Consider the following 22,443-nt stretch of genomic DNA (forward strand, 5'->3'; position numbering starts at 1 on the left):
GACTACATTGTTGAATCAAACTTCTCTCTCACAAATATTATATTAACTAGTGGCTCCTAACAAGGATCTTTAGCCTACTAACAAAGACAAAGTCCTAAAATTCTCGCGGTATAGGGTTTAAATCTCACTTAATTGGATAATTTTACAGTTACAAACTAGTTAAAACAGTTTTTTGAGTAAGATGATTCTGGTAATCTATTATTAAAACTTTGATATATTTTTTTAATAAACGAAATATTTTGATGATTTCAATTGTTTGTGATGGAGAGAGGAAAAGAGGTGGGAAAAATGGGATTGGAAAAATTGGGTCCTACCAAGAATTGCTTCTCATGGATTTATCACAAACTTACCATCATATGGGTTGGGGGGGAGAGGGGGCGGGGGTGGGGTGGGGTGGGGTGGGTCTTAGTATGCTTTGTGGTCCAACTTCACCATAGCTTAACCAGCATATCACATGCTCAAGTAGGTGGTGGTTGATACCCGCAATTAAACTTTTGATGATATTACATTATTTTATTCCCCTCACCCCATTTTCAATCATGCAAAACTTAATCAAATCATATCATATTAATGCATTATTATAGAGGAAATTCTTGAATTGAAACTTGGTTATGTCAATTGTATGCTAATGAAAAATAAGTCTTTCTTGAATTAGTATCACAATACTCGAGATCAGTCCAAATCAAATGTAAAATAGACAACGCTCTTGGTTCGATTTTAAATTCATCATATCAATTTGGCTCGAACAAAAGCAAATCTTGAACTTTGGAGAATCAAAATTGGTTTTTAAAAAAATCAAATTATAGTTTGATTTGGAAACCTGCAATCATAGATGGAGAGATCAGTATATATCTTCATTGATCAAAATCATAGGAGAGCAGAGAGCTTTCGAAGTTTAGTACCTAAGGTAACATAAATAGAGATGGGCTAGAGATTCATGTGCTAAATGGGCCTCGAGCCCACGGTGCTAGGCATCCTTGGCCCTTCAGCCACCTTTTAGGCATATGGATTTGGTAATGGCCCATAGTGTACAAATAATGTATGTATGTAGTATATACAAGGTTTTAAAAGTGTCCGAAGCGTAGATGTCGAGTTCTAAGTTTTTCAAGCTTAAACGAGATTAGTATGGACTTAAGCGTGAAAAAAAAAATTATTTTTAGTATAATTGTAATTATCTCAAACCAATAAATATATAAAATAAACATCTAAATTATAAATCTAATTTATTATTTTAAAATAAAAAGACATACTTTCAAAATAAAAAAATTAAAAAATAAATAGATACGATTAACTGTACTTAAACACAATTAATTTAAAAGCTGAACGTTTTTGTCAACCTTCAAACTTAAACGCGGTCAAACCTATTTTTCAGACCTATGGTATATACTCGAATTGAAACTCATTTTTCACCTGCTTATGTGTGATATAATAATTGATATGGTAGCTGAAACTTCTCATGGACTAGTTTCTTGAATCAGCCCAATCGCAAATGACCTCGACCATGGCCGTTGCACTTTCGACTAATCCATCGTCTTTGTTGCATTCTTCTTCATCATCCGCTACCGGTGCCAAAATCGTTCTTTGTGCCTTATCGTATTCTGCAACTTCGGTACCTAGAAATGCAATATTTCAGCCGGCTAAATATAATCATCAACTGGGTTTTACTGTTTTTCCCCAGTGGAATGGGCTCAAGCATCTGGGCGTTTCAATGTCGCGGTATTTTGTGAAAACAGGTATTTTTCTTGTATTTTATTGTGCTGTTTTTTGTTGGGTTTGTGAAGTTGAATATCGTACTTTCTATTAGGGACAATTTGTGGCGTTGGTGTGAATTTTTCAGATTTGTAACCAAGATTCTTTCTTTTGTATCTTTTAACGTGGTTTGCAGAAAAGAAGGTGAAAGTTAAAGCTAAAGGAGTGTATGCTTCTTTGTTTGGAGTTGGGGCTCCAGAGGCTCTGGTTATTGGGGTGGTGGCTTTGTTGGTATTTGGGCCCAAAGGTCTAGCTGAGGTTAACTACCGCATTTCTACCTTCGTCGTTTCCTGTTTTGAGAAAAATTTTGTGGGATTGTCTTTCATGTTGAGCCTAACATGCTAGTGAAAATGATAAGTCTTATTTTCCACGAAATATTTTTCATTCAGCAACTCTAGATGTTGGATTGGATGTTATTTACTCAGATGAATGGAAACTGTAGTTTGTTATTATTAGTAACGTGGTGTATTCAATTTTCCATGGGAATGTTACGGAGTCTCTGGTCCTAAGTGAAGTCCTTCGAGAAGAATAGTTCCTCCTCACCAAAGCGACACTGTTTTTGGTTATTATCATTGTTCCTGGATGAAAATGATGTGAAAAGTTGGAGATGTTGTAGAGATACTAGTCACATTAATTTTCCTTGCTCAGGATTTGATCCCGTGTCTAGTTCAATACTGTCACCCATGAACACCGTTCTGTTTGAGTGTATAATTTTATATGTATTACGGTCTGTATTATGAACTCAAGTTTAAGCTTGCAGTGAGTATGATTTGTATTTACAAATTCAAACTTCCTATACATGATGCACATTCTGTTGTAGATGAGCCCGGGAACTATACCCCCACCACACTCTTGGTAGAATTGTTTTGTTTTATAAACCATTCTTGATTTGGTAAGATAAAAAATTGGCAGAAAACTGAGATAGGAACTCTTAAAATTTCTTTTTGTTACAACAGGTTGCTCGTAATCTGGGTAAAACTCTTCGTGCATTCCAACCTACAATTAGAGAACTTCAGGCAAGTCTACATGTTTTGTTTAGTGTTCGAGCGTAAAAATGGTTTTTGTTACTTTTATCACTAGTCATTTTTTATTTTTCATTTATCTTGAAGGAAGTTTCGAGGGAATTCAAGAGTACCCTTGAACGAGAGATTGGTCTTGATGAAACCGACAATCAAATGCCAAGACCCTCTACGTCTAACACCACCAAGCCTTTGACTGAGGATAGCACAGAGGATTCAGGGGCGAATGTTGAATCCAGTGAGTTTCATCTATCTTTTTAACTATTCTAATATTTTTTTGCTAAATTAGTTAGATTTACAGATTCACAGGGTTGCTTCACACTTGATTACTTGAACAGCATTTTCTTGCAAAAAGATTAAAAAAAATAAAGATTGTTTGATTCTAGATTGGAAAAGTAGAAGTTTACTGATAGATGGTCTGAAGATCCTATATTCCAATACACACACAATATTTTTTGAAGACTTTGTTGACTAATCTTCATTAAGAAGCTGGTTTTCTATTTTGCAAATTCTATTCATTGATGGTCAGTGCGTCAGAACTATATTCTGTAGTTTCAGAGACAGAAGCTAGCTAAACTAAAATTCAAAATATTTAGGGGCAAATTTATATTGTTCTGTATACAACATAATATTGAAATTGATTGGAAAAGGTTTGTGTTTTTTGGGTTGGGGTGGCAACAGTTCTTGCCAGCCACCTTGACACCATCACTTCTACTTAACAACCGGTAAAATTCAGCACTTATGGGTTTGTAACAGATGGTTAAAACAAATTGCATATTGCTCCTAGAAATATATTTTATCAGACTTCAAAACTGAAGGATGAATCACCGGGCTGCTAATTTTCTATACACGCTAACATTGTGTGCCTTGTGATGCCTTGATGTTATTGCAACTTCTTTGAGAACAGGAGGCTTACCTGAAGTATATTTTATGCACATCAGTTCAGAAATGTCATTTGATTGATTCAGAGGTTCTTTTTTTCATATATCCATAACAAGATCGTTTTCTAAGGTTGTGTGTAGCTTGAATGATTTCTCTACGTATTTCAAACCATTGTTACTCCCCCACATCATTTTGACTGAGCATCAGGTCTTAGGTAAATATTTCCAAAGCGGCGATTTTGAGTGGATGACCTATCTGTCATTGATTAAACTCGAAATGGTGGATTAATAATAAAAATTGCAGATGGTGTTCCATCTGACAGTGTGGAAGAGTCGAAAGTGGACTCCTCGAATATCACGGCAGAAAAGCTGACTGGAGTTCTTGCTCAACTGCGGAAAGAGCAGGCAGAAGAAGCAGAGAGAGCCCAAATTCAATCCGAATCCCAAACATTGAACGCTACTCAGTATGGTATTTCAGATACGACTGATGTAGATTTTCAAAGAACTTCAGACGCGCCTCAAGAAGAAGCAGAGAGAGGCCGTATTCAATTCGAATCCCAAGCATTGGACGCTACTCAATATGGTTCTTCAGATATTGCTGATGTAGATTTTCAAAAAACATTAGACGCGCCTCAAGAAGAAGCTTCTTCAGAGACGATTCCAGCTCAAAATCCGAAGGCCGGCGATCTCCAAGAAGTCCCTTAAGCTGTGCCTTCTAGCCTAGCCCTTCTCCTGCAAATACCGAAAGCAAGGCATAAATTTCAGAATGACGATTTTTCAAACGTTATCAAGAACTTGTAGCATGCCTTGGGCAATAATGAGTCAAGTGTTTTTGTCTTTGATTGTGTGGTAAGCAAGAGAGTTTTGTCATTTGATGGTAGTCTGAGAGTGGGGAATTGTTAATTTACTCGTGTTTCTGTATCAGGATTGATCTTGTTGCAAAAATCGTCATGCGTATACAATATTTATGCAGAGCTAATGCAGCAGCTCTGTTGTATTAGTTTACATTCTCATGCTTTTCGAAACTTGAAAAGGTTAAATATGTAAACAAAGTAATTCATGGAACTTGATCGAGTTTATCACGATGATCACACTGATTGAAAATGGTTGTAGTTCTTTATCCATGTTTACCAGAAATCTTGAAGAGGTAAACTTCTTGGAGATGAGCAGAGTGAAACTTTACTTTTTATCTGATATGAAACACAGAAAGAATGTCGAGTGAGAAACTAAATGGTGAGTCTTGGCTTTAAACCCAATTATTAAAAAAATATTACAATATGATCATAATGTAGATTAGATTAAAATGGATAACACGTAGAAAGTTGGTCACAATTTGTGGCAAGCCATAAATACTACCAAACCGCCACACTGCCAGCAGCGGCTTTGCAAATTCAAGATCCCGTTGTAAGGCAGCAGTTCCTTAAACTCCGACATCCCCTGCCACCTCCTCCGCCGCAGCGGCCACCACCTCTACTCCTTCCATATCATCATCATCATACATCACTACCACTCTAAACACACCATCCTCATCATCTTTATCCAATTTCCCTGCCAACTGATAAAAACTCCTCCAAAGACAGCAGCAAGTCGATTTCTCCACAATTCCGTCAAAACCATCCCCGCTTTTGTAAAATATCAGTTTCTGGTTACAGTAAAACGCCAAGTACGGAAGATCGAAAGTGACCAGCTGGCATTGTTTTCTTCCTATCAGCTTCTTGGGCTTCACATTTCCCGTGCTGATGCCAACTTTCTTCTCCTCGGCAAATTCACCAGCCATTTTCTAAAATTAATTATTCATGCACACATTGCATGTATTTTGTGTAATATTTAAAAGCTAAGACAAAATACTTTGTCCATCTCAAGTAAAGATGGACGAGGACTTCAATCTTTAAAATCATCTTTCCAACAGATAAATTTATCATTTATAAAAGTCGAATAATATTCAAGGTCTAATTAATATTAGATTTTAAACGTAAGTTACGATTATATACACAAAGTAATTCCATAAAATTATTATTTAGTATAAATCACCTAAAAATAATTAAAAAGATAAAATAAATGCTCAAGTATACTATATCACATAGATACAAATATATATTTAATTAATAAATAGAATAACCATATTTAAAAGTGTCCAATATTATATGAATTAATTTTAATAGTAAATAAGGTTCGGTTTTTAAAATCTTTTGGGTGTTGTTTTTAGCGGTGTTCTAAAAAGCACACTTGAGCTCCGCTTAAGCTTGAAAAAAAACGGTTCGAATTAAGCGTAATCAAAGTGTTTAATTAAAGTACAATTAATCACATATGTTTATTTTTAATTTTTTTTTTATTTTGAAGGTATGTCTTTTTATTTTAAAATAATAAAATAAGTTTATAATTTAAATGTTTATTTTTAAATTTTAATTATGATTAAGCGTGTCTGACAATGATTTGACAAATATTTAACAATTTTTAATTTAGACTAGTTTCAAAAATAAATAAAGATTGTAATTTTGAGATTTTCATGTTTTTATAAATATGAGAATTAATGTATCAGACTTAAATTTATCATATTTATGTATTATTTTATCTATGTATTGGTTTGAGATAATTACAATTACACTAAAGATAAAAAACGTCTTTTCACGTTTAAGCTCGTGCTAATCTCGCTTAAGCTTGAAAAACTTGAAGCTCGACATACACACTTCGGGACGCTTCGCGCTTTTTAGAACCTTGGTTTCTAGTGTCAAGATGAAATCTGGAAAAGGAAGACAGTTAATTCAAAATTTTACGATTGGAACTCAAAGTTGAATTATATTGTATTAATTTATATTACAATGAGATTCGATCAATCTAGTATTGGAAATCAAGAGAAAATTTGTAATAAGTAAACTTTTATAATTTAGAGCAGGTATCTTGTGAGACGGTTTCATGAATCTTTATTTGTGAGATGAGCCCACCATACCGATGTTCACAATAAAAAGTAATATTCTTAGCATAAAAAAGTAATATTTTTTCATGTATGACTCAAATAAAAAATATGTCTCACAAAATCGACCTATAAGACCGTCTCACATAAGTTTTTACCGATAATTTAACACTTTTATATACAAAATGTGGTTTGGATTTATATCCAAAGCCGATGAAATAGGAACTTTTATATAAAATATTAGAGGGTTTTTTTATTTAAATACCCAACTTCTGAAAACCCTAAACCCTAGTAGCATAATTCTTTTATAAATTGCCCTTCATTGCGAGTCTCAGCCACCACTTCTCTCCTTTGCCAATACACTGCAGCAGTCATGGTTGCGACAACCCCAAACAGAGGTACTCTACTCTTGTTCATTTTCCTTTAATAATAATTGGAGTGATGGGTAAAGTTCACTAATTGGCTTGCTGATTTGTTTTGTTTTCAGGCCGTGGCGGTGGCGGCGGGTTTAGAGGGGGAAGAGGAGATGGAGGAAGGGGAGGAAGAGGTGGTAGAGGAGGTTTTGGCGGAAGGGGAGGTGGCGGTGGGAGTGCCATGAAGAGAGGTGGCGGAAGAAGCGGAGGAAGCCGTGGAGGTGGAGTCAGAGGTGGAAGAGGCGGTATGAAGGGAGGAAGCAGAGTGATTGTGGAGCCGCATAGGCATGAAGGTGTATTCATTGCTAAGGGGAAAGAAGATGCTCTTTGCACCAAGAATATGGTTCCTGGAGAAGCTGTTTATAATGAGAAGAGAGTCTCTGTTCAGGTCTGGAATTTCATTTAGTTGATTCGTTGTTTTGTTTTCTTGGATTGCCCCTTTGTTTATATGACTGAAGAATTGGTTGCTGAATAATTGCTGTTTGACTATTTGTTGTTTTTTTTACTTGTTTAGAACGAAGATGGAACAAAGATTGAGTACAGAGTGTGGAATCCTTTTCGTTCTAAGTTGGCTGCAGCGATTCTTGGTGGAGTTGATAATGTTTGGATTGTGAGTTTGCGAGTCTTTCTATATTTCAGTTTGATTTTGCTCTTGTTACCGGATAAGATGGGATTTGTAATCATATTTGATTCTGAATTATTATTATTATTGATTTCCTTTTATATATTTATTGTTCATACGAATAAGAAACCTGGTGCTCGTGTTCTTTACCTTGGAGCTGCGTCGGGAACTACTGTTTCTCATGTTTCTGATATTGTTGGCCCTGTAAGTATTTCGTGGAGCTGTGTTATTCTTAAAATTAGTTCATGAATTTGTGCTTATCAATCAACCTCTTTTCTTTTTTTGGCAGGGTGGGGTTGTTTATGCCGTCGAATTTTCTCATAGGAGTGGTAGAGACTTGGTGAACATGGCGAAGAAAAGGACCAATGTAATCCCCATTATTGAAGATGCTAGACATCCTGCTAAGTATAGAATGCTTGTTGGAATGGTGGATGTCATATTCTCTGACGTTGCTCAGCCTGACCAGGTTTTGTTTCTGTGTAGATTATGTTTCCGAAAAGTTCTCATGTGCGTGTTATCTTATGCTGAGAATTAGTTGTTTCCTCCTGTTTTACGGATTATAATTGTATTTTAATGGGTACTGGTAATTTTTTGTCCCTTTATTTCTGTACTTCCAAGAGTTTTAAATTTTGCTTCGTTTTCTGCTCGCCTTGTTTGTTCTCATTGGGAGTGAATATTTCCGAAATTGACTTCTGGAATTCTTTTTCTTGATTTATATGATTACATCTGTGAACAAACAAATGATGAGCCACTCGGATTCCCCTTCAAGACGTTATGGGTGATGCAAAAACCGAGTCTCTGATGTGTTCATGAATTTATACTAATTACTTGGTTCCTTGAATATTTTTTTAATCATTTTCTTTACCTTTACAAGTACTTGTGAAGGTTGAGCTACTTAGTCTAAGACTCGAAGTACCTGAGTATGATATTTTTTAAAAAATTTATTTTCATGTCTTTAAACCACTAATATTTCTTAATTATTTAATATATTATATATAATATGATGTCTAATTTTACGAGGTTCTGGTGTTTGATTTGTTTTTAGAAAAATGTAAGTGTTTCCTCTGGCTACCTGATGCATGCTAATTGAATTTGAGCGTACCAATTGACTCCTATACTAAGATCTACATGACGCTGCCCGCCAAGAGACTGTTGAAGTTTTGCTCTTATCAATGACAATGTGGGACGTGCTCCTTTTCCTTTTTCAGGCGAGAATTTTAGCTCTAAACGCATCATATTTCTTGAAAGCTGGAGGCCATTTCGTGATCTCAATTAAGGTTTGTGTTTCTGATTATGTTTTTTTAGCGCGATCTATTCGTTAGCGTTAGTATATGTAATATTATATAATTTGCTATGTTGGAAAGATGATTTAAAATTTCTTGGAACACTTCAAATAAAGGTGGAGATAAGTATTTATGTTGGTCTGGTTCATTTGAAAGTAGGTGCAAATTTCAATCTAATGATGCTTCCCAACAGATACATGTATGTGAATCAAAATGCTGCAGTTTTAAACTTATGTGTTTGTTTGCATAGGCAAACTGCATCGACTCAACGGTACCTGCTGAGGCCGTATTTGCCCAGGAAGTAAAGAAGCTGCAAGCGGACCAATTCAAACCTGCTGAGCAGGTTACTCTCGAACCATTTGAGCGAGACCATGCTTGTGTTGTTGGTGGCTACCGTGTGCCAAAGAAACAAAAAACAGTGGCCTAGGATTATCGATATTTCATTCTATCCTTTTCTTGCCTGTGCGAGTTGTATCATGATGAATTCCGGTTATTGAAGGTTTTTTATTCATCGGACTTATATTCTGCATCTCATATGCTGATACTTGGATGAGGAATTGTCGGTTTTATAATTTTATTATTATTAATTTATAAAGTAGGAGTGCCTTAATGGAAAAATTGAAAATACATGAATTATTTTTCAGGCACTAGTCGCCAATCTGAAGCATCGACTAATCTAATATTCACAATGTCCTAAAAATTATATCATGATATGGAAGACATGAACAAATTGAAATCCACTTCAAAATTTTTTATGTAATAATTCGAAAAGATATGACGTGACAATTCATCGTTGAGATTTGAGACAGGATTAACTTGAGAGAATTCAAGCTTCAAATATTGTCTTTCACGCTGGATAAACCTAAATTTATGACCAGTAATCCAACCATAAACGGCACCTCGTAGCCCACGATGACTTGACATTTTAATGCTCTACATTCTTGATTGGAAGCCCACCATCGCGTGGTTTCACTATTAAAATGTCTTGCCCTCCCCACTTCCGCATGCGTTCCATGGTCTGTTCGACCTGCAAGAACTCGTCAGAAATTGGTAAAATTCAACTGCGACCCTAGTAATAAACTGCGAAAATGATGGGGAAAGTTGACAGCCTAGTTGATTTTGTATGTATTTTATCTCTCATTTTTCTGACTAGTACCATATATTTTCCGAACTTCAACTTAACCATTTCGCTATGATTGTTTCTTGTTTCGAGAAAGAAATGGTCATGAAACATCAGCACTAACCTCCTTATTCCAGTTGGTTTTGTAAAGCACAAGCAAGAGAACTAAGGTTTGTAAAGCTGTTCCGGCTATCATACCTGCCCAAAGTCCCTGAAATCCTAGAAATCTTAAGCACGGTGATATATACATTGTCAAGTAACAGACCTCAGGGTTGTCATTGTAGGTCTAACAAGGATTATCATCCACGAAATTGTTTACCTTCACTCCCATATTAGCCATATAACCAAGAACATATCCTAGAGGAAGACCAAAAATGTAATAACATGCCATGTTGATGTAAGCAACTAGAGCTTGCCATCCACCTCCTATAGCAACACCTGAAATAGGACGATTTCTTCTCGTTGTATCAAAACTTGATATTGACGAGTACTTGTGCAATGTATTGAAAAATTTTGGAATTTGCCTATGGACCTGATATCACTGGTTGGACACTGTTAAGAACCATTGTGATTGCAAGGAGGCCCGAGAGGTGAGCAACAGCTCGTTGCATATCTTCGCTATTAGTAAAAATTCTACTGTAATGATTTCGAGTCAGAAGTACGATGAACATGCACAAAATCCCAATCAGGAGCGACTGAAAGACTGCGGCATAAACAGAGTATTTTGTAGCTCTTGGATGTCCTAATCCAAGCTCATTCGAGACCCGAACACTGAAACAGAATGGATGGGGAAATGAATATATGTGCAAAAAAAGATGCAGCACTATTTATTTATACCTTATAGCAGCATTGATCCCAATGAACAGCATGGCTTCCCAACCATTGACGTTCATGCTGAAAGATCAACAAATACAATTTTAAGAATCTGATATGCATTACTATCCAGTAAGAAAACTGAGGCACGTAATTATGATGTTTTAGCTCAAGATGATAATCATTTAAAAAGGCAGAAAAATGCCCATATATTTCAAGTGGGGCTGATTCAACTAAAAAACACGAGCCAAATGAATCTTGAAGATTGTCAGCTCATATTTCAAATGGCAGAACCACTACATTCATGAGACCATGAAAAAAGTGTGCTCACCAAATAGAAAGGGAACCAACAGCTGTCACAGCGTTGCTTAGATGCCCAGTAAGTATAATAATGCTCATGAAGTACCAAATCTCCAGGCACATCATGATAGCAGATGCAAGTGACAATCTGACAAAGGCCCGTATCTCCGTGAATGTAGACCACGAAAATCCCTTCCAACCATCCTTGCACCACCCCACTACATAAACAAACTGTGCGACAGCACTAGCCCAACTAGTCATATTAAATGCCATGGCAGCACCACTCACACCCCAATCAAACACATTGACAAATAACCAGCACATAATGACCTGTAACACCAGTATAAGAAACGCGATCCATGCGAGCACGGAGACTTTGCTCTGGGCCTGAAGGAACTTTTGGGTTGGGAAGGTGATAGCAAGTGAAAACAGTTGAGGGATGACCAGTAAGGTGTATACTCCAGCCAGATCTGCAATATCATCCTGCTGGCCTAGTAGCTTGAGGATTGGTGTAGCAAATATGTACAGTGGCAGAAGTAGGATGCAGGTGCAGAATAGGATTAGGATCGAGCGTTGCATGTAGATTCCTAGCATATAAACCTGACCTGCCCCATATGCCTGACCACATAGAGTTTCAAGGGCACTCCCCATGCCAAGCTGGTTGAGCAGAACACGGGATCAGATCTTGTTGCCCTTTTTTTTGCAGTTTTTAATTTAATGAAAAGTCACATATTTTAATCATCAGCAATCATCATACAGGAACACCGTCGAGTCTTAATATTTCTACTTGAACTGCATCCCAGATTAATGAGTACGCTGATAAAGATCGCCTTATGCACATAGCAGTTGCATTAGGATTAGAAGTAACAAAAAATCATTTCACTTCTTTCTAACACTTCGATGTCGTTTTTTGAATTCTTTACAGATTATTAACCTTCTTTACAGCCAGTGGAAGAGGGAGAGGGGGAAGGCATGCCAATCTCTCCGTTTCCTACTATATTTTCTGCATAACCACACATACATGTACATAATTCTTATTGCATAGTTAGCAAAAATGGAATTTCTGTTTCCCAAACTAAAATAAAAAAAAAAAGATAATTAACTTTAAATTTTTGTACAATCTATTGTCTCCAAACATTTGGACATACTCCCAGTCAATATATCCAGTTTCTTAGCCAAACATTTGAGTAAAGAGCACCCAAGCCAATGAAAGCCAACTTGCAATCAAAGGTTTGCATCAAGTATTGTTGTTATCCATTGAGATTAACATGTACTTTTCATTTTGTTTTCTGCCTTGCGTAAGTGTCGTCACAATGAATAAAGACAGAGTTGATTATATTTTTTATACACAAAGAAGTAAAGGCGACATGGCCGCAATGTTGACTTGGTAGCGGCTATCCATATGGGTAGTGCCCTCTTCTACCCATCACATGACACATATGCTGAGTAATGAATCATGACCATTTATCCATACATCATAATTTATCCACTCAGCACATGATAGCATGAACAAAACTCGCAAGTTTAACAAAATCTTGAAATGTAAATTTTATTTAACGTTTCAATTTGTCTCACTCAGTCACGTCTCATTTCGTTAAATTTTGAAATATTTCCAATAATTTGGTTAATACTTCAACTTATTATTTAAGTTGGTTTTTTAACAAAAACAAAAAATCAAGTCCTTTTACTGCAAAAATGCGTTTAAATTTTGCGTTCATTCGACAAAATACTAATGATTATACAACTCCTTGAGGGTATAAATCTGCAAATATATAAAAATTAAACAGCATGCAGATGTAATTTAAGATTTTTTGATGGTTCAATGATGCTCATTAATATTTGAAACTAGGGACCCGGGGAATTATTTAGAATATAAATAAGATAAAGAACAGATGATTCTTAAACCTCCAAGCCGCAGGGCAGGCTCCAGGGGGAAGCTGCCCAGGGCCTCCCTTGGCGGGGCCTCCAATTTTTTTAAATTCTTTTATTACTTTTTTTTTTTCATTTAAAACTTTTTCTGAAAATTTAAAATGATATTCAATTTTTTATATTTTTGTTCTTCTTTTCTTTCTTTAAAATCTTTATTTTTAAAAGAGATCTGTTTCACAAAATACGACCCGTGAGACCGTCTCACACAAGTTTTTGCTTCTGATTTTTGGTTTCGGAGATTCTATAATCTTATAATTCGCTTGTTTTACTCTTCGAAAGATTTTAAATCAATTCCATCATAATTATTATTTACATGTGTTGGTAGATTATAATTTCGTGAGATTATGCTTATTTAGTAAATTCTTTGAGTGTTTTTTTTTTAAATTTATATATGTCAATTCTTATAATTTAATAATGTTATAATAAGATATTGGATATTGATGATAATTATATATATTTAATTATTAGCTCGTATGTAATAATTTTACAGGAAAAGATTATATAGAATCTTTCCCTCGGGCCTCCAATTTCTAAAAACCACCCAAAGATTCATGTCACATTGTCACCTGGATTTTTCGGATTTTGTTTTAAAAAAACAGTCAACAGTTTCAATTCTTTAAGTTAACCTCTCAATTTCCACCGCAAAAAATCACTCATGCACACCCTCCATCCCATCTACCGCCGCCACAGGCCCCGGCCACCGATTACCTCCCTCCACTAACTCTTAAGAAGCAATTGCAAGCAAAATTTTCTGAAATAGTATTCAAATTCAATTTGATGGATTTTAAAAATAAAAAAAATAAAAATCAAAACGTATCCCAACAATGCGAGGAATTATTACGGAACAGACAAGTGTAACTCCGGAAACAACAAAGCACTGACCATGAATCCGAAAGAGAAGGTCCCAACCACGGAGAGTGCAATCGAAAACGCAGAGAGCTCAACATCTCCAAGATGACCTACGAACATGTTAGTGACCGAATTCGTTCCGAACTGGCACAGAATTTGAAACGCAATAGGTCCTCCAATTCTCCATAGTTTCACGGTTTCAATCCAAAAGACTGTCCACCAATCTTTGATTCCTTTGGCCGGAAGGTATTCACCGTCGTCTCCGATCAAATGAAGCTCTCCGGAGCTGCGATCAAGCAGAGGCGCCTCCATTTGTATGGTGGCAAAAATAACTCGAGGACTTGGGGTTGAGCAACGTGGAGGCCCATGCGTATTTATATAGGGTCGACGAGGTTTTTTCTTTACTTTCAATGTCGATTTTCCTTTTCTTTTTCTTTTTTTCTTTTTTTAAACCAAAACAGTCGATTTTCTATAAAAAAAGAAAATTGTGATTTTGTAATTCATATAAAACAAGTTATTCAAATCAATATTTTGTTTGTATCAAAATTTAAAATTAATGATTTACGAGCAGAAATAGGTATATATATGCATGATTTATATTGATTTTCAGAAGAGTAGTTCTCTAGTTATACGGTCTCACGAATATTTATCTATGAGACGAGTCATCCTTACCGATATTCACAATAAAATTTGTACAAATATGCAACGGTGGTTGTGACTATTCGGTCAGGCTGAATGAGTTGATAGATGAAATTGACTAGGCCCAATTAAATGTCATAACTACAGTTTAATGGGCTTTTATTAGTTGAACCAAATTTGGTATTTTCTTCCTTAAATTACAAACTTTATTCTCTGCCATGACAAAAACTTTAATTTCGTTCCATAATTTTTTTTTATATGTTTTGTTCTATTTCAGAGAATTAACTGTGAATTCAAACTTTTTTATTTTAATAATCGCGTCTAAATTTATATTAAAAAATTTTACTAAACTAAATATAGTCCTTTTGACCAATCTGTGCGACCCATGGAAAGTGCACTTACTATCAAAACCAAATTTGGATAATGAAATCATAAATTTAGATTATAAATTATGATGTTGCTGAAATCGGTGATGCTCATTGGGAGGTCGGATTTCACTGGTGGAGCTCGGTTCAAACCTTCGAAGGGTGGTTGGGAGGTCGGATCTTCACCTTGGGAGCTCGGATCAAACACCTCGAAATCAAGAAACACAAACAAGAGTGTTAGAAGGGGGCCGAAAGGTTGTTCCGGCGTAGCCCCTCCGACGCTCAAGTCAGAGAACAGAAAACTGAGAGAGAGTAATGTATGTGCAGAGAGAATGTGAATATATGAATTGAATAAAACAATGAACGGAACCTGGTATTTATAGGAGAATAATAGAGTCCTAGTTTGGCAGATTAGGATCTTCAGAATCTTCAGAAGATTTGATTAGATCTTGCCCAGATTTGATTTAGATATCATGCCAGATTTAATTAGATCTTTAATGGGCTTTACCTTTCTGGGCTTTGATCTCTGTGGGCTACGCGCTTAATATCTGAGTAAGAGCTCTCGTAGGTATGAGCCCGCCTGAAGCCAGTACCTTATGGGAGGTCGGCTCGGGAGCTCGGCAGAGGATCTCCAATCGCCCCGATATTACCTTCTTGGAGGTCGGCTCGGCTTGGGAGGTCGGCCAGGGAGCTCGGCGTGGGAGGTCGGCTGACCTCCCCGATCGACGGAACTGCTGTTAAGGGAGGTCGGCTGGGATGACCTTGGGAGGTCGGCATGGGAGCTCGGCGTGGGAGGTCGGCTTGGGAGCTCGGCGTGGGAGGTCGGCTGACCTCCCCAATCGAAAGAACTGCTGTTATGGGAGGTCGGTTGGGATGACCTCCCAGATGACCTCCCGCGCTTCCCTGAATGCAGAGTTCTCAATTAGATGGGCTACCGAGAGCGGGCCGAGCCCATCCTCAATCCGGGGGTATCACGAGTCCCCCCCTCAAGTCGAGCTGACGTTGTAAGCCAAAAGCTCGTTGTGGTTTGAGCTCTCGGTGGCCCATGGGCTGTCCTGAGATAGGTCGGCCAGGTACTTGGAGCTCGGCAAACATTAAATAATAACATGATGAGGTCATACTGAGAGAGGTCGACCGGGAGCTCGGCCCAACACTTAATGAAATAATAACACGAAGAGGTCATCCTGAGTGAGGTCGACCGAGAGCTCGGCCCAACACTTCATAAAGTAATAGCACAAGGAGATTATCCTAAGAGAGGTCGGCCGGGCTATGGGAGCTCGGCCCAACACTTGATAGATAATAACCTGATGAGGTCATCCAGAGAGATGTCGACCGAGCTATGGAAGCTCGGCCCAACACTGAGATGATAACCCGAGGAGGTCATCTCGAGGGAGGTCGGCTGGGAGCTTGGCCCAAATAATAATCCGAGGAGGTCATCCTGAGGGAGGTCGACCGGGAGCTCGGCCCAACACTTCATAAAGTAATAACACGAGGAGATTATCCTGAGAGAGGTCGGCCGGGCTATGGGAGCTCGGCCCAACACTTAGATGATAACCCGAGGAGATCATCCCGAGGGAGGTCGACCGTGAGCTCGGCCCAACACTTAGATGATAACCCGATGAGGTCATCCCGAGGGAGGTAGACCGAGAGCTCGGTCCAACACTTCATAAAGTAATAATCCGAGGAGATTATCCTGAGAGAGGTCGGCCGGGCTATGGGAGCTCGGCCCAACACTTGATAGATAATAACCTGATAAGGTCATCCAGAGAGATGTCGACCGGGCTATGGAAGGTCGGCCCAACACCTAGATGATAACCCGAGGAGGTCATCCTGAGGGAGGTCGGCTGGGATTTCGGCCCAAATAATAAACCGAGGAGGTCATCCCGAGGGAGGTCGACCGGAAGCTCGGCCCAACACTTCATAAAGTAATAATCCGAGGAGGTCATCCAGAGAGAAGTCGACCGGGCTATGAGAGCTCGGCTCAACACTTAGATGATAACCCGAAGAGGTCATCTCGAAGGAGGTCGGCTGAACTTTTTAATGAAATAATAACTCGGTAAGATCGTACCGTGGGAGGTAAGTTTGGCCGTGGAAGGTCGGCACAACCCTTCACAAAATAATAACTCGGTAAGATCATGCCGTGGGAGGTAAGCTCGGCCATGGGAGTCGTCACAACCCTTGAAAAAATAATAACTCGATAGGATCATGCCGTGGGAGGTAAGCTCGGCCATGGGAGGTCAGCACAACCCTTCACAAAATAATAACTTGGTAAGATCATGCCATGAGAGGTAAGCTCGACCATGGGAGGTCTGCTGAACCCTTGACAAAATAATAACTCGGTAGGATCGTGCCGTGGGAGGTAAGCTCGGCCATGGGAGGTCGGCACAATCTTTGACAAAATAATAACTCGGTAAGATCATGTCGTGGGAGGTAAACTCGGCCATGGGAGGTCGGCACAATCTTTGACAAAATAATAACTCGGTAAGATCATGCCGTGGGAGGTAAGGTCGGCCATGGGAGGTCGGCACAATCTTTGACAAAATAATAACTCGGTAAGATCATGCCGTGGGAGGCAAGCTCGGCCATGGGAGGTCGGCACAATCTTTGACAAAATAATAACTCGGTAAGATCATGTCGTGGGAGGTAAGCTCGGTCATGGGAGGTCGGTTGAACCCTTGACAAAATAATAACTCGGTAGGATCATGCCGTGGGAGGTAAGCTCGGCCATTGGAGGTAGGCACAACCATTCACAAAATAATAACTCGGTAAAATCATGCCGTGGGAGGTAAGCTCGGCCATGGGATGTCGCGCTGAGGGAGCTCAGCTCGGCCATGGAGCTCGGCCCAATACTTGGGAAAATTATGAAACTTTGAACAACGGATTTCTTGCCGAGCTGAGGTGAGTATTAACACCTGTCCATCGTGATCGTGGTCAGACGAGCTATGCTGACATCAGAGCTCCTGAACTGAGTGTAGATGAAAAACCTTGTAAACTTGGCGTAACCAAGATGAGATGAGCTTTGAGCTCCTGAACTGTCTAAGGGTGAAAACCCTTATAAACTTGGCGTAACTAAGATGAGATGAGCTCTGGGCTCCTGAACTGAGATCGGGTGAAAACCCTTGTAAACTTGGCGTAACCAAGATGAGATGAGCTCTGGGCTCCTGAACTGTCTAGGGGTGAAAACCCTATTCAAACTTGGCGTAACCAAGATGAGCTGAGCTCTGGGCTCTTGAACTGACTGGGGGTGAAAACCCTTATCATACTTGGCCTTATCATACTTGGCGTGACCAAGATGAGGTGAGCTCTGGGCTCCTGAACTGACTGAGGGTGAAAACCCTTTTCATACTTGGCGTGACCAAGATGAGGTGAGCTCTGGGCTCCTGAACTGACTAAGGGTGAAAACCCTTATCATACTTGGCGTGACCAAGATGAGGTGAGCTCTGGGCTCCTGAACTGTCTGAGGGTGAAAACAATTATCATACTTGGCGTGACCAAGATGAGGTGAGCTCTGGGCTCCTGAACTGACTGAGGGTGAAAACCCTTATCATACTTGGCGTGACCAAGATGAGGTGAGCTCTGGGCTCCTGAACTGACTGAGGGTGAAAACCCTTATCATACTTGGCGTGACCAAGATGAGGTGAGTTGTGGGCTCCTGAACTGACTGAGGGTGAAAACCCTTATCATACTTGGCGTGACCAAGATGAGGTGAGCTCTGTGCTCCTGAAGTGACTGAGGGTGAAAACCCTTATCATACTTGGCGTGACCAAGATGAGGTGAGCTCTGGGCTCCTGAACTGGCTGAGGGTGAAAACCATTATCATACTTGGCTTGACCAAGATGAGGTGAGCTCTGGGCTCCTGAACTGACTGAGGGTGAAAACCCTTATCATACTTGGCGTGACCAATATGAGGTGAGCTTTGGGCTCCTGAACTGACTGAGGGTGAAAACCCTTATCATACTTGGCGTGACCAAGATGATGTGAGCTCTGGGCTCCTGAACTGACTGAGGCTAAAAACCCTTGTAAACTTGGCGTAACCAAGATGAGGTGAGCTCTGGGCTCCTGCAAAACATGGTGAAAACCCGTGTAAGCTTCAATAATTTTGAAAGAAAAAGTGTAATTTTAATAATGTAACTGAATATAGCATCGAATACTTAGGTCCTTTCTACAAAAGTAACTGACAGAATAAAAGAAATTAAAGGTATAATATCTAAGTGATGTTATTTGCGGAGGTTGTAAGCATTTCATGGCCTCCTCAATTTCTTCTCTGCCAGATCTTCGAAGTAGTAGGCACCCGAGCTAAGCTTATCCATCAACTTGAATGGTCATTCCCATCTTGGATCTAACTTTCCCACGTCCACATCTTGAACCTTCTTCCAAACTAAGTCTCCCACTTGAAAGCTCCTTTTGAATGACCTTCCTATTGTACGATTGGGTTGTGCGTCTCTTGTAAGCTTCCATCCTTATGGCCGCGGCTTCCCTCTTTTCTTCCAAGAAATCTAAGTCTGCTGCTCGCCTCTCACTGTTTCGTTCATCATAGAATATTACTCGGGAGGTCTCTTCGTCATCTCTGCCGGGAGCACTGCCTCATTTCCATAAACTAAGCTGAAAAGCGTCTCCCTGATGCCAATCTTCAGAGTGGTTATGTACGACCATAGCATGCTTGGGAGCTCTTCCACCCAATTTCCTTTTGCATTCTCACGTCTACGTCTTTGCTCAATCTTCCCACAGACGGCGCCAATTGATGTTGCTGAAATCGGTGATGCTCATTGGGAGGTCGGATTTCACTGGTGGAGCTCGGTTCAAACCTTCGAAGGGTGGTTGGGAGGTCGGATCTTCACCTTGGGAGCTCGGATCAAACACCTCGAAATCAAGAAACACAAACAAGAGTGTTAGAAGGGGGCCGAAAGGTTGTTCCGGCGTAGCCCCTCCGACGCTCAAGTCAGAGAACAGAAAACTGAGAGAGAGTAATGTATGTGCAGAGAGAATGTGAATATATGAATTGAATAAAACAATGAACGGAACCTGGTATTTATAGGAGAACAATAGAGTCCTAGTTTGGCAGATTAGGATCTTCAGAATCTTCAGAAGATTTGATTAGATCTTGCCCAGATTTGATTTAGATATCATGCCAGATTTAATTAGATCTTTAATGGGCTTTACCTTTCTGGGCTTTGATCTCTGTGGGCTACGCGCTTAATATCTGAGTAAGAGCTCTCGTAGGTATGAGCCCGCCTGAAGCCAGTACCTTATGGGAGGTCGGCTCGGGAGCTCGGCAGAGGATCTCCAATCGCCCCGATATTACCTTCTTGGAGGTCGGCTCGGCTTGGGAGGTCGGTCAGGGAGCTCGGCGTGGGAGGTCGGCTGACCTCCCCGATCGACGGAACTGCTGTTATGGGAGGTCGGCTGGGATGACCTTGGGAGGTCGGCATGGGAGCTCGGCGTGGGAGGTCGGCTTGGGAGCTCGGCGTGGGAGGTCGGCTGACCTCCCCAATCGAAAGAACTGCTGTTATGGGAGGTCGGTTGGGATGACCTCCCAGATGACCTCCCGCGCTTCCCTGAATGCAGAGTTCTCAATTAGATGGGCTACCGAGAGCGGGCCGAGCCCATCCTCAATCCGGGGGTATCAAATTAAAAAGAGTGAGTCTCATATCTTACGGAACCCTACCGATATTCACAATAAAAAGTAATACTCTTAGCATAAAAAATAATATTTTTTCATTGTTGATCCAAATAAGAGATCCGTCTCACAAATACGACCCGTGAAACCGTCTCACACAAATTTTTGTCAATTAAAAAATCCGAGTCAATGTCATTAAAAATGGGATTCTCGTGTTAGTGTTGTTCGGGTTTGGGTCTGTGTTGGGCACCGACCAATAAAGTAATGGGCCAAATATGAGGAAGTGTGGGGGATGAAAACGCACCAACTTATTGGGTCTATCCATTGTATTTGACCCGACCCGGTGGATTAGGCAAATCAAAATTGTATTATATAATTCCATTTTGGGTGAAAAAAAAAAAGGAGAGTGATTGATATTAAAATACTAAAAGTCAAGTGTGTATTTTTATTCGCCAATAAAAATAAAGTTGCTTTTCTTAAGCTATAAATTATTGGCAATGGTGGGGTTGGGTTGGGTTCGGTTGATTGTTGTTCGGTCGAGCGATTTGTCAATAATATTTTAATCCCCTAATTGTCACTTACATGTCAATGCCTCTGCTACAGTCGAGTTTTTGGAAAATAATTAAAATCTTATTATTTTATTTTATAATTATTACATTCACAAGTGCTCAAAAGAATGTAGCCAAACAACATAATAGATTGAATCTCATATTTCAATTATTTATATGTTAGTTACACGAGTAGAACGAATTTCAAATATTTTTATTGTCGAGTGATCTTGAAATTCATCATAACTTATATGAAATATTATATAAATATAAAAATAGATAAATTTAAAATTTAAAATCTTATTTATCTAAAACAACAAAATTATATTTAAAATTTGAGTGGGTCTCATGTGAGACCGTCTCACGGATTTTAATCTGTGAGACGGGTCAACCCTACCCATATTCACAATAAAAAAGTGATACTCTTAGCATAAAAAATAATACTTTTTCATGGATAACCCAAATAAGAGATCCGTCTCACGAATACGACCCGTGAAACCGTCTCACACAAGTTTTTGCCTTAAAATTTATAAATCTAAAACCATCTATAAGTGGAGTTGGGTTTAAATTTTAAGGCAAAAACTTGTGTGAGACGGTCTCACGAGTCGTATTTGTGAGATGGATCTCTTATTTGGGTCATCCATGAAAAAATATTACTTTTTATGTTAAGAGTATTACTTTTTATTGTGAATATGGGTAGGATTGATACGTATTGAACGAGAAGTTATGGCAAAGTGCTTTTTTACCACCCCCAACAATTTTCAATCAAAAAAAGAGTGGCAGTGTGGCGGTTGCATCAGTAAATGCGCGTACTTTCACCGATCAAACCCCCACCGTTGCTCACTCCAAAAAAAATCTTCACCGTCGGATCGTAGGCAAACAGACGTGAATAGAGAAGCGTGCTTTAACTGGACTTCCCACTTGCAATTTCAGCGGCTTTCCAAGGCGCGTGGGCTTTAGCATTGGATTTATTAATTAATGATATTGTTTTCATCGTACTTGGACATCCTATTTTTCATAATTTATATATATTCCACTCCATCTATATCTATATTTAGTAAAAAAATAAAACTTTTAACACCTGAGTTAATCGAGTAGAAAATCAAAATCACAAAATTGATTAATAAAACAATGTAATGAAAATTTTATGATATATAGTATGTCTCTTGTGAGACGATCTAACAAATATTTATTTGTTTAACGGATCATTTCTACCGATATTCACAATAAAAAATAATACTCTTAACCTAAAAGATAATATGTAATATAATTGTTTATATATCACGTCGGTGTGTGAGTTCATTATAAACAATTATATTACATAAATATTTATATCTATAAATATAATTACTCATATTAGAAAGGAGTTCAAACAACCTTCGGAA

At 38.8% G+C, this 22,443-nt stretch overlaps 3 protein-coding genes and 1 non-coding gene across 4 annotated transcripts; 3 read left to right on the plus strand and 1 right to left on the minus strand.

Annotated features, from left to right (window-relative positions):
• The first annotated feature begins 1,403 nt into the window (after positions 1–1,403).
• On the plus strand, positions 1,404–4,649 carry LOC140819113 (sec-independent protein translocase protein TATB, chloroplastic-like). Its single transcript, XM_073179126.1, has 5 exons — positions 1,404–1,733; positions 1,886–2,007; positions 2,706–2,769; positions 2,863–3,006; positions 3,954–4,649. The coding sequence occupies exons 1-5, from the start codon at positions 1,490–1,492 to the stop codon at positions 4,352–4,354; spliced, it is 975 nt and encodes a 324-aa protein (XP_073035227.1). The 5' UTR covers positions 1,404–1,489; the 3' UTR covers positions 4,355–4,649.
• A 2,178-nt stretch (positions 4,650–6,827) lies between these two features.
• Positions 6,828–9,405, plus strand: LOC140819127 (rRNA 2'-O-methyltransferase fibrillarin 1-like). The gene is made up of 7 exons (XM_073179141.1): positions 6,828–6,958; positions 7,048–7,361; positions 7,488–7,583; positions 7,722–7,799; positions 7,885–8,061; positions 8,804–8,872; positions 9,129–9,405. The coding sequence occupies exons 1-7, from the start codon at positions 6,934–6,936 to the stop codon at positions 9,303–9,305; spliced, it is 936 nt and encodes a 311-aa protein (XP_073035242.1). The 5' UTR covers positions 6,828–6,933; the 3' UTR covers positions 9,306–9,405.
• Positions 8,330–8,401, plus strand: LOC140824926 (small nucleolar RNA snoR60). The gene has a single exon (XR_012116540.1). It is a non-coding gene; the product is annotated as a small nucleolar RNA snoR60 (small nucleolar RNA).
• Positions 9,406–9,608: 203 nt separating the features above from the next.
• Positions 9,609–14,226, minus strand: LOC140819121 (protein DETOXIFICATION 35-like). Its single transcript, XM_073179135.1, has 7 exons — positions 13,923–14,226; positions 11,143–11,768; positions 10,836–10,892; positions 10,531–10,769; positions 10,318–10,436; positions 10,123–10,209; positions 9,609–9,905 (listed from the first exon to the last, which is right to left on the minus strand). Exons 1-7 carry the CDS (start codon positions 14,199–14,201, stop codon positions 9,804–9,806), a joined length of 1,509 nt encoding a protein of 502 aa, XP_073035236.1. The 5' UTR covers positions 14,202–14,226; the 3' UTR covers positions 9,609–9,803.
• Positions 14,227–22,443: the final 8,217 nt, after the last annotated feature.

The sequence above is a fragment of the Primulina eburnea genome, chromosome 2 (assembly GCF_022965805.1).
Source record: "Primulina eburnea isolate SZY01 chromosome 2, ASM2296580v1, whole genome shotgun sequence".
Classification (NCBI taxonomy): Eukaryota; Viridiplantae; Streptophyta; class Magnoliopsida; order Lamiales; family Gesneriaceae; genus Primulina; species Primulina eburnea.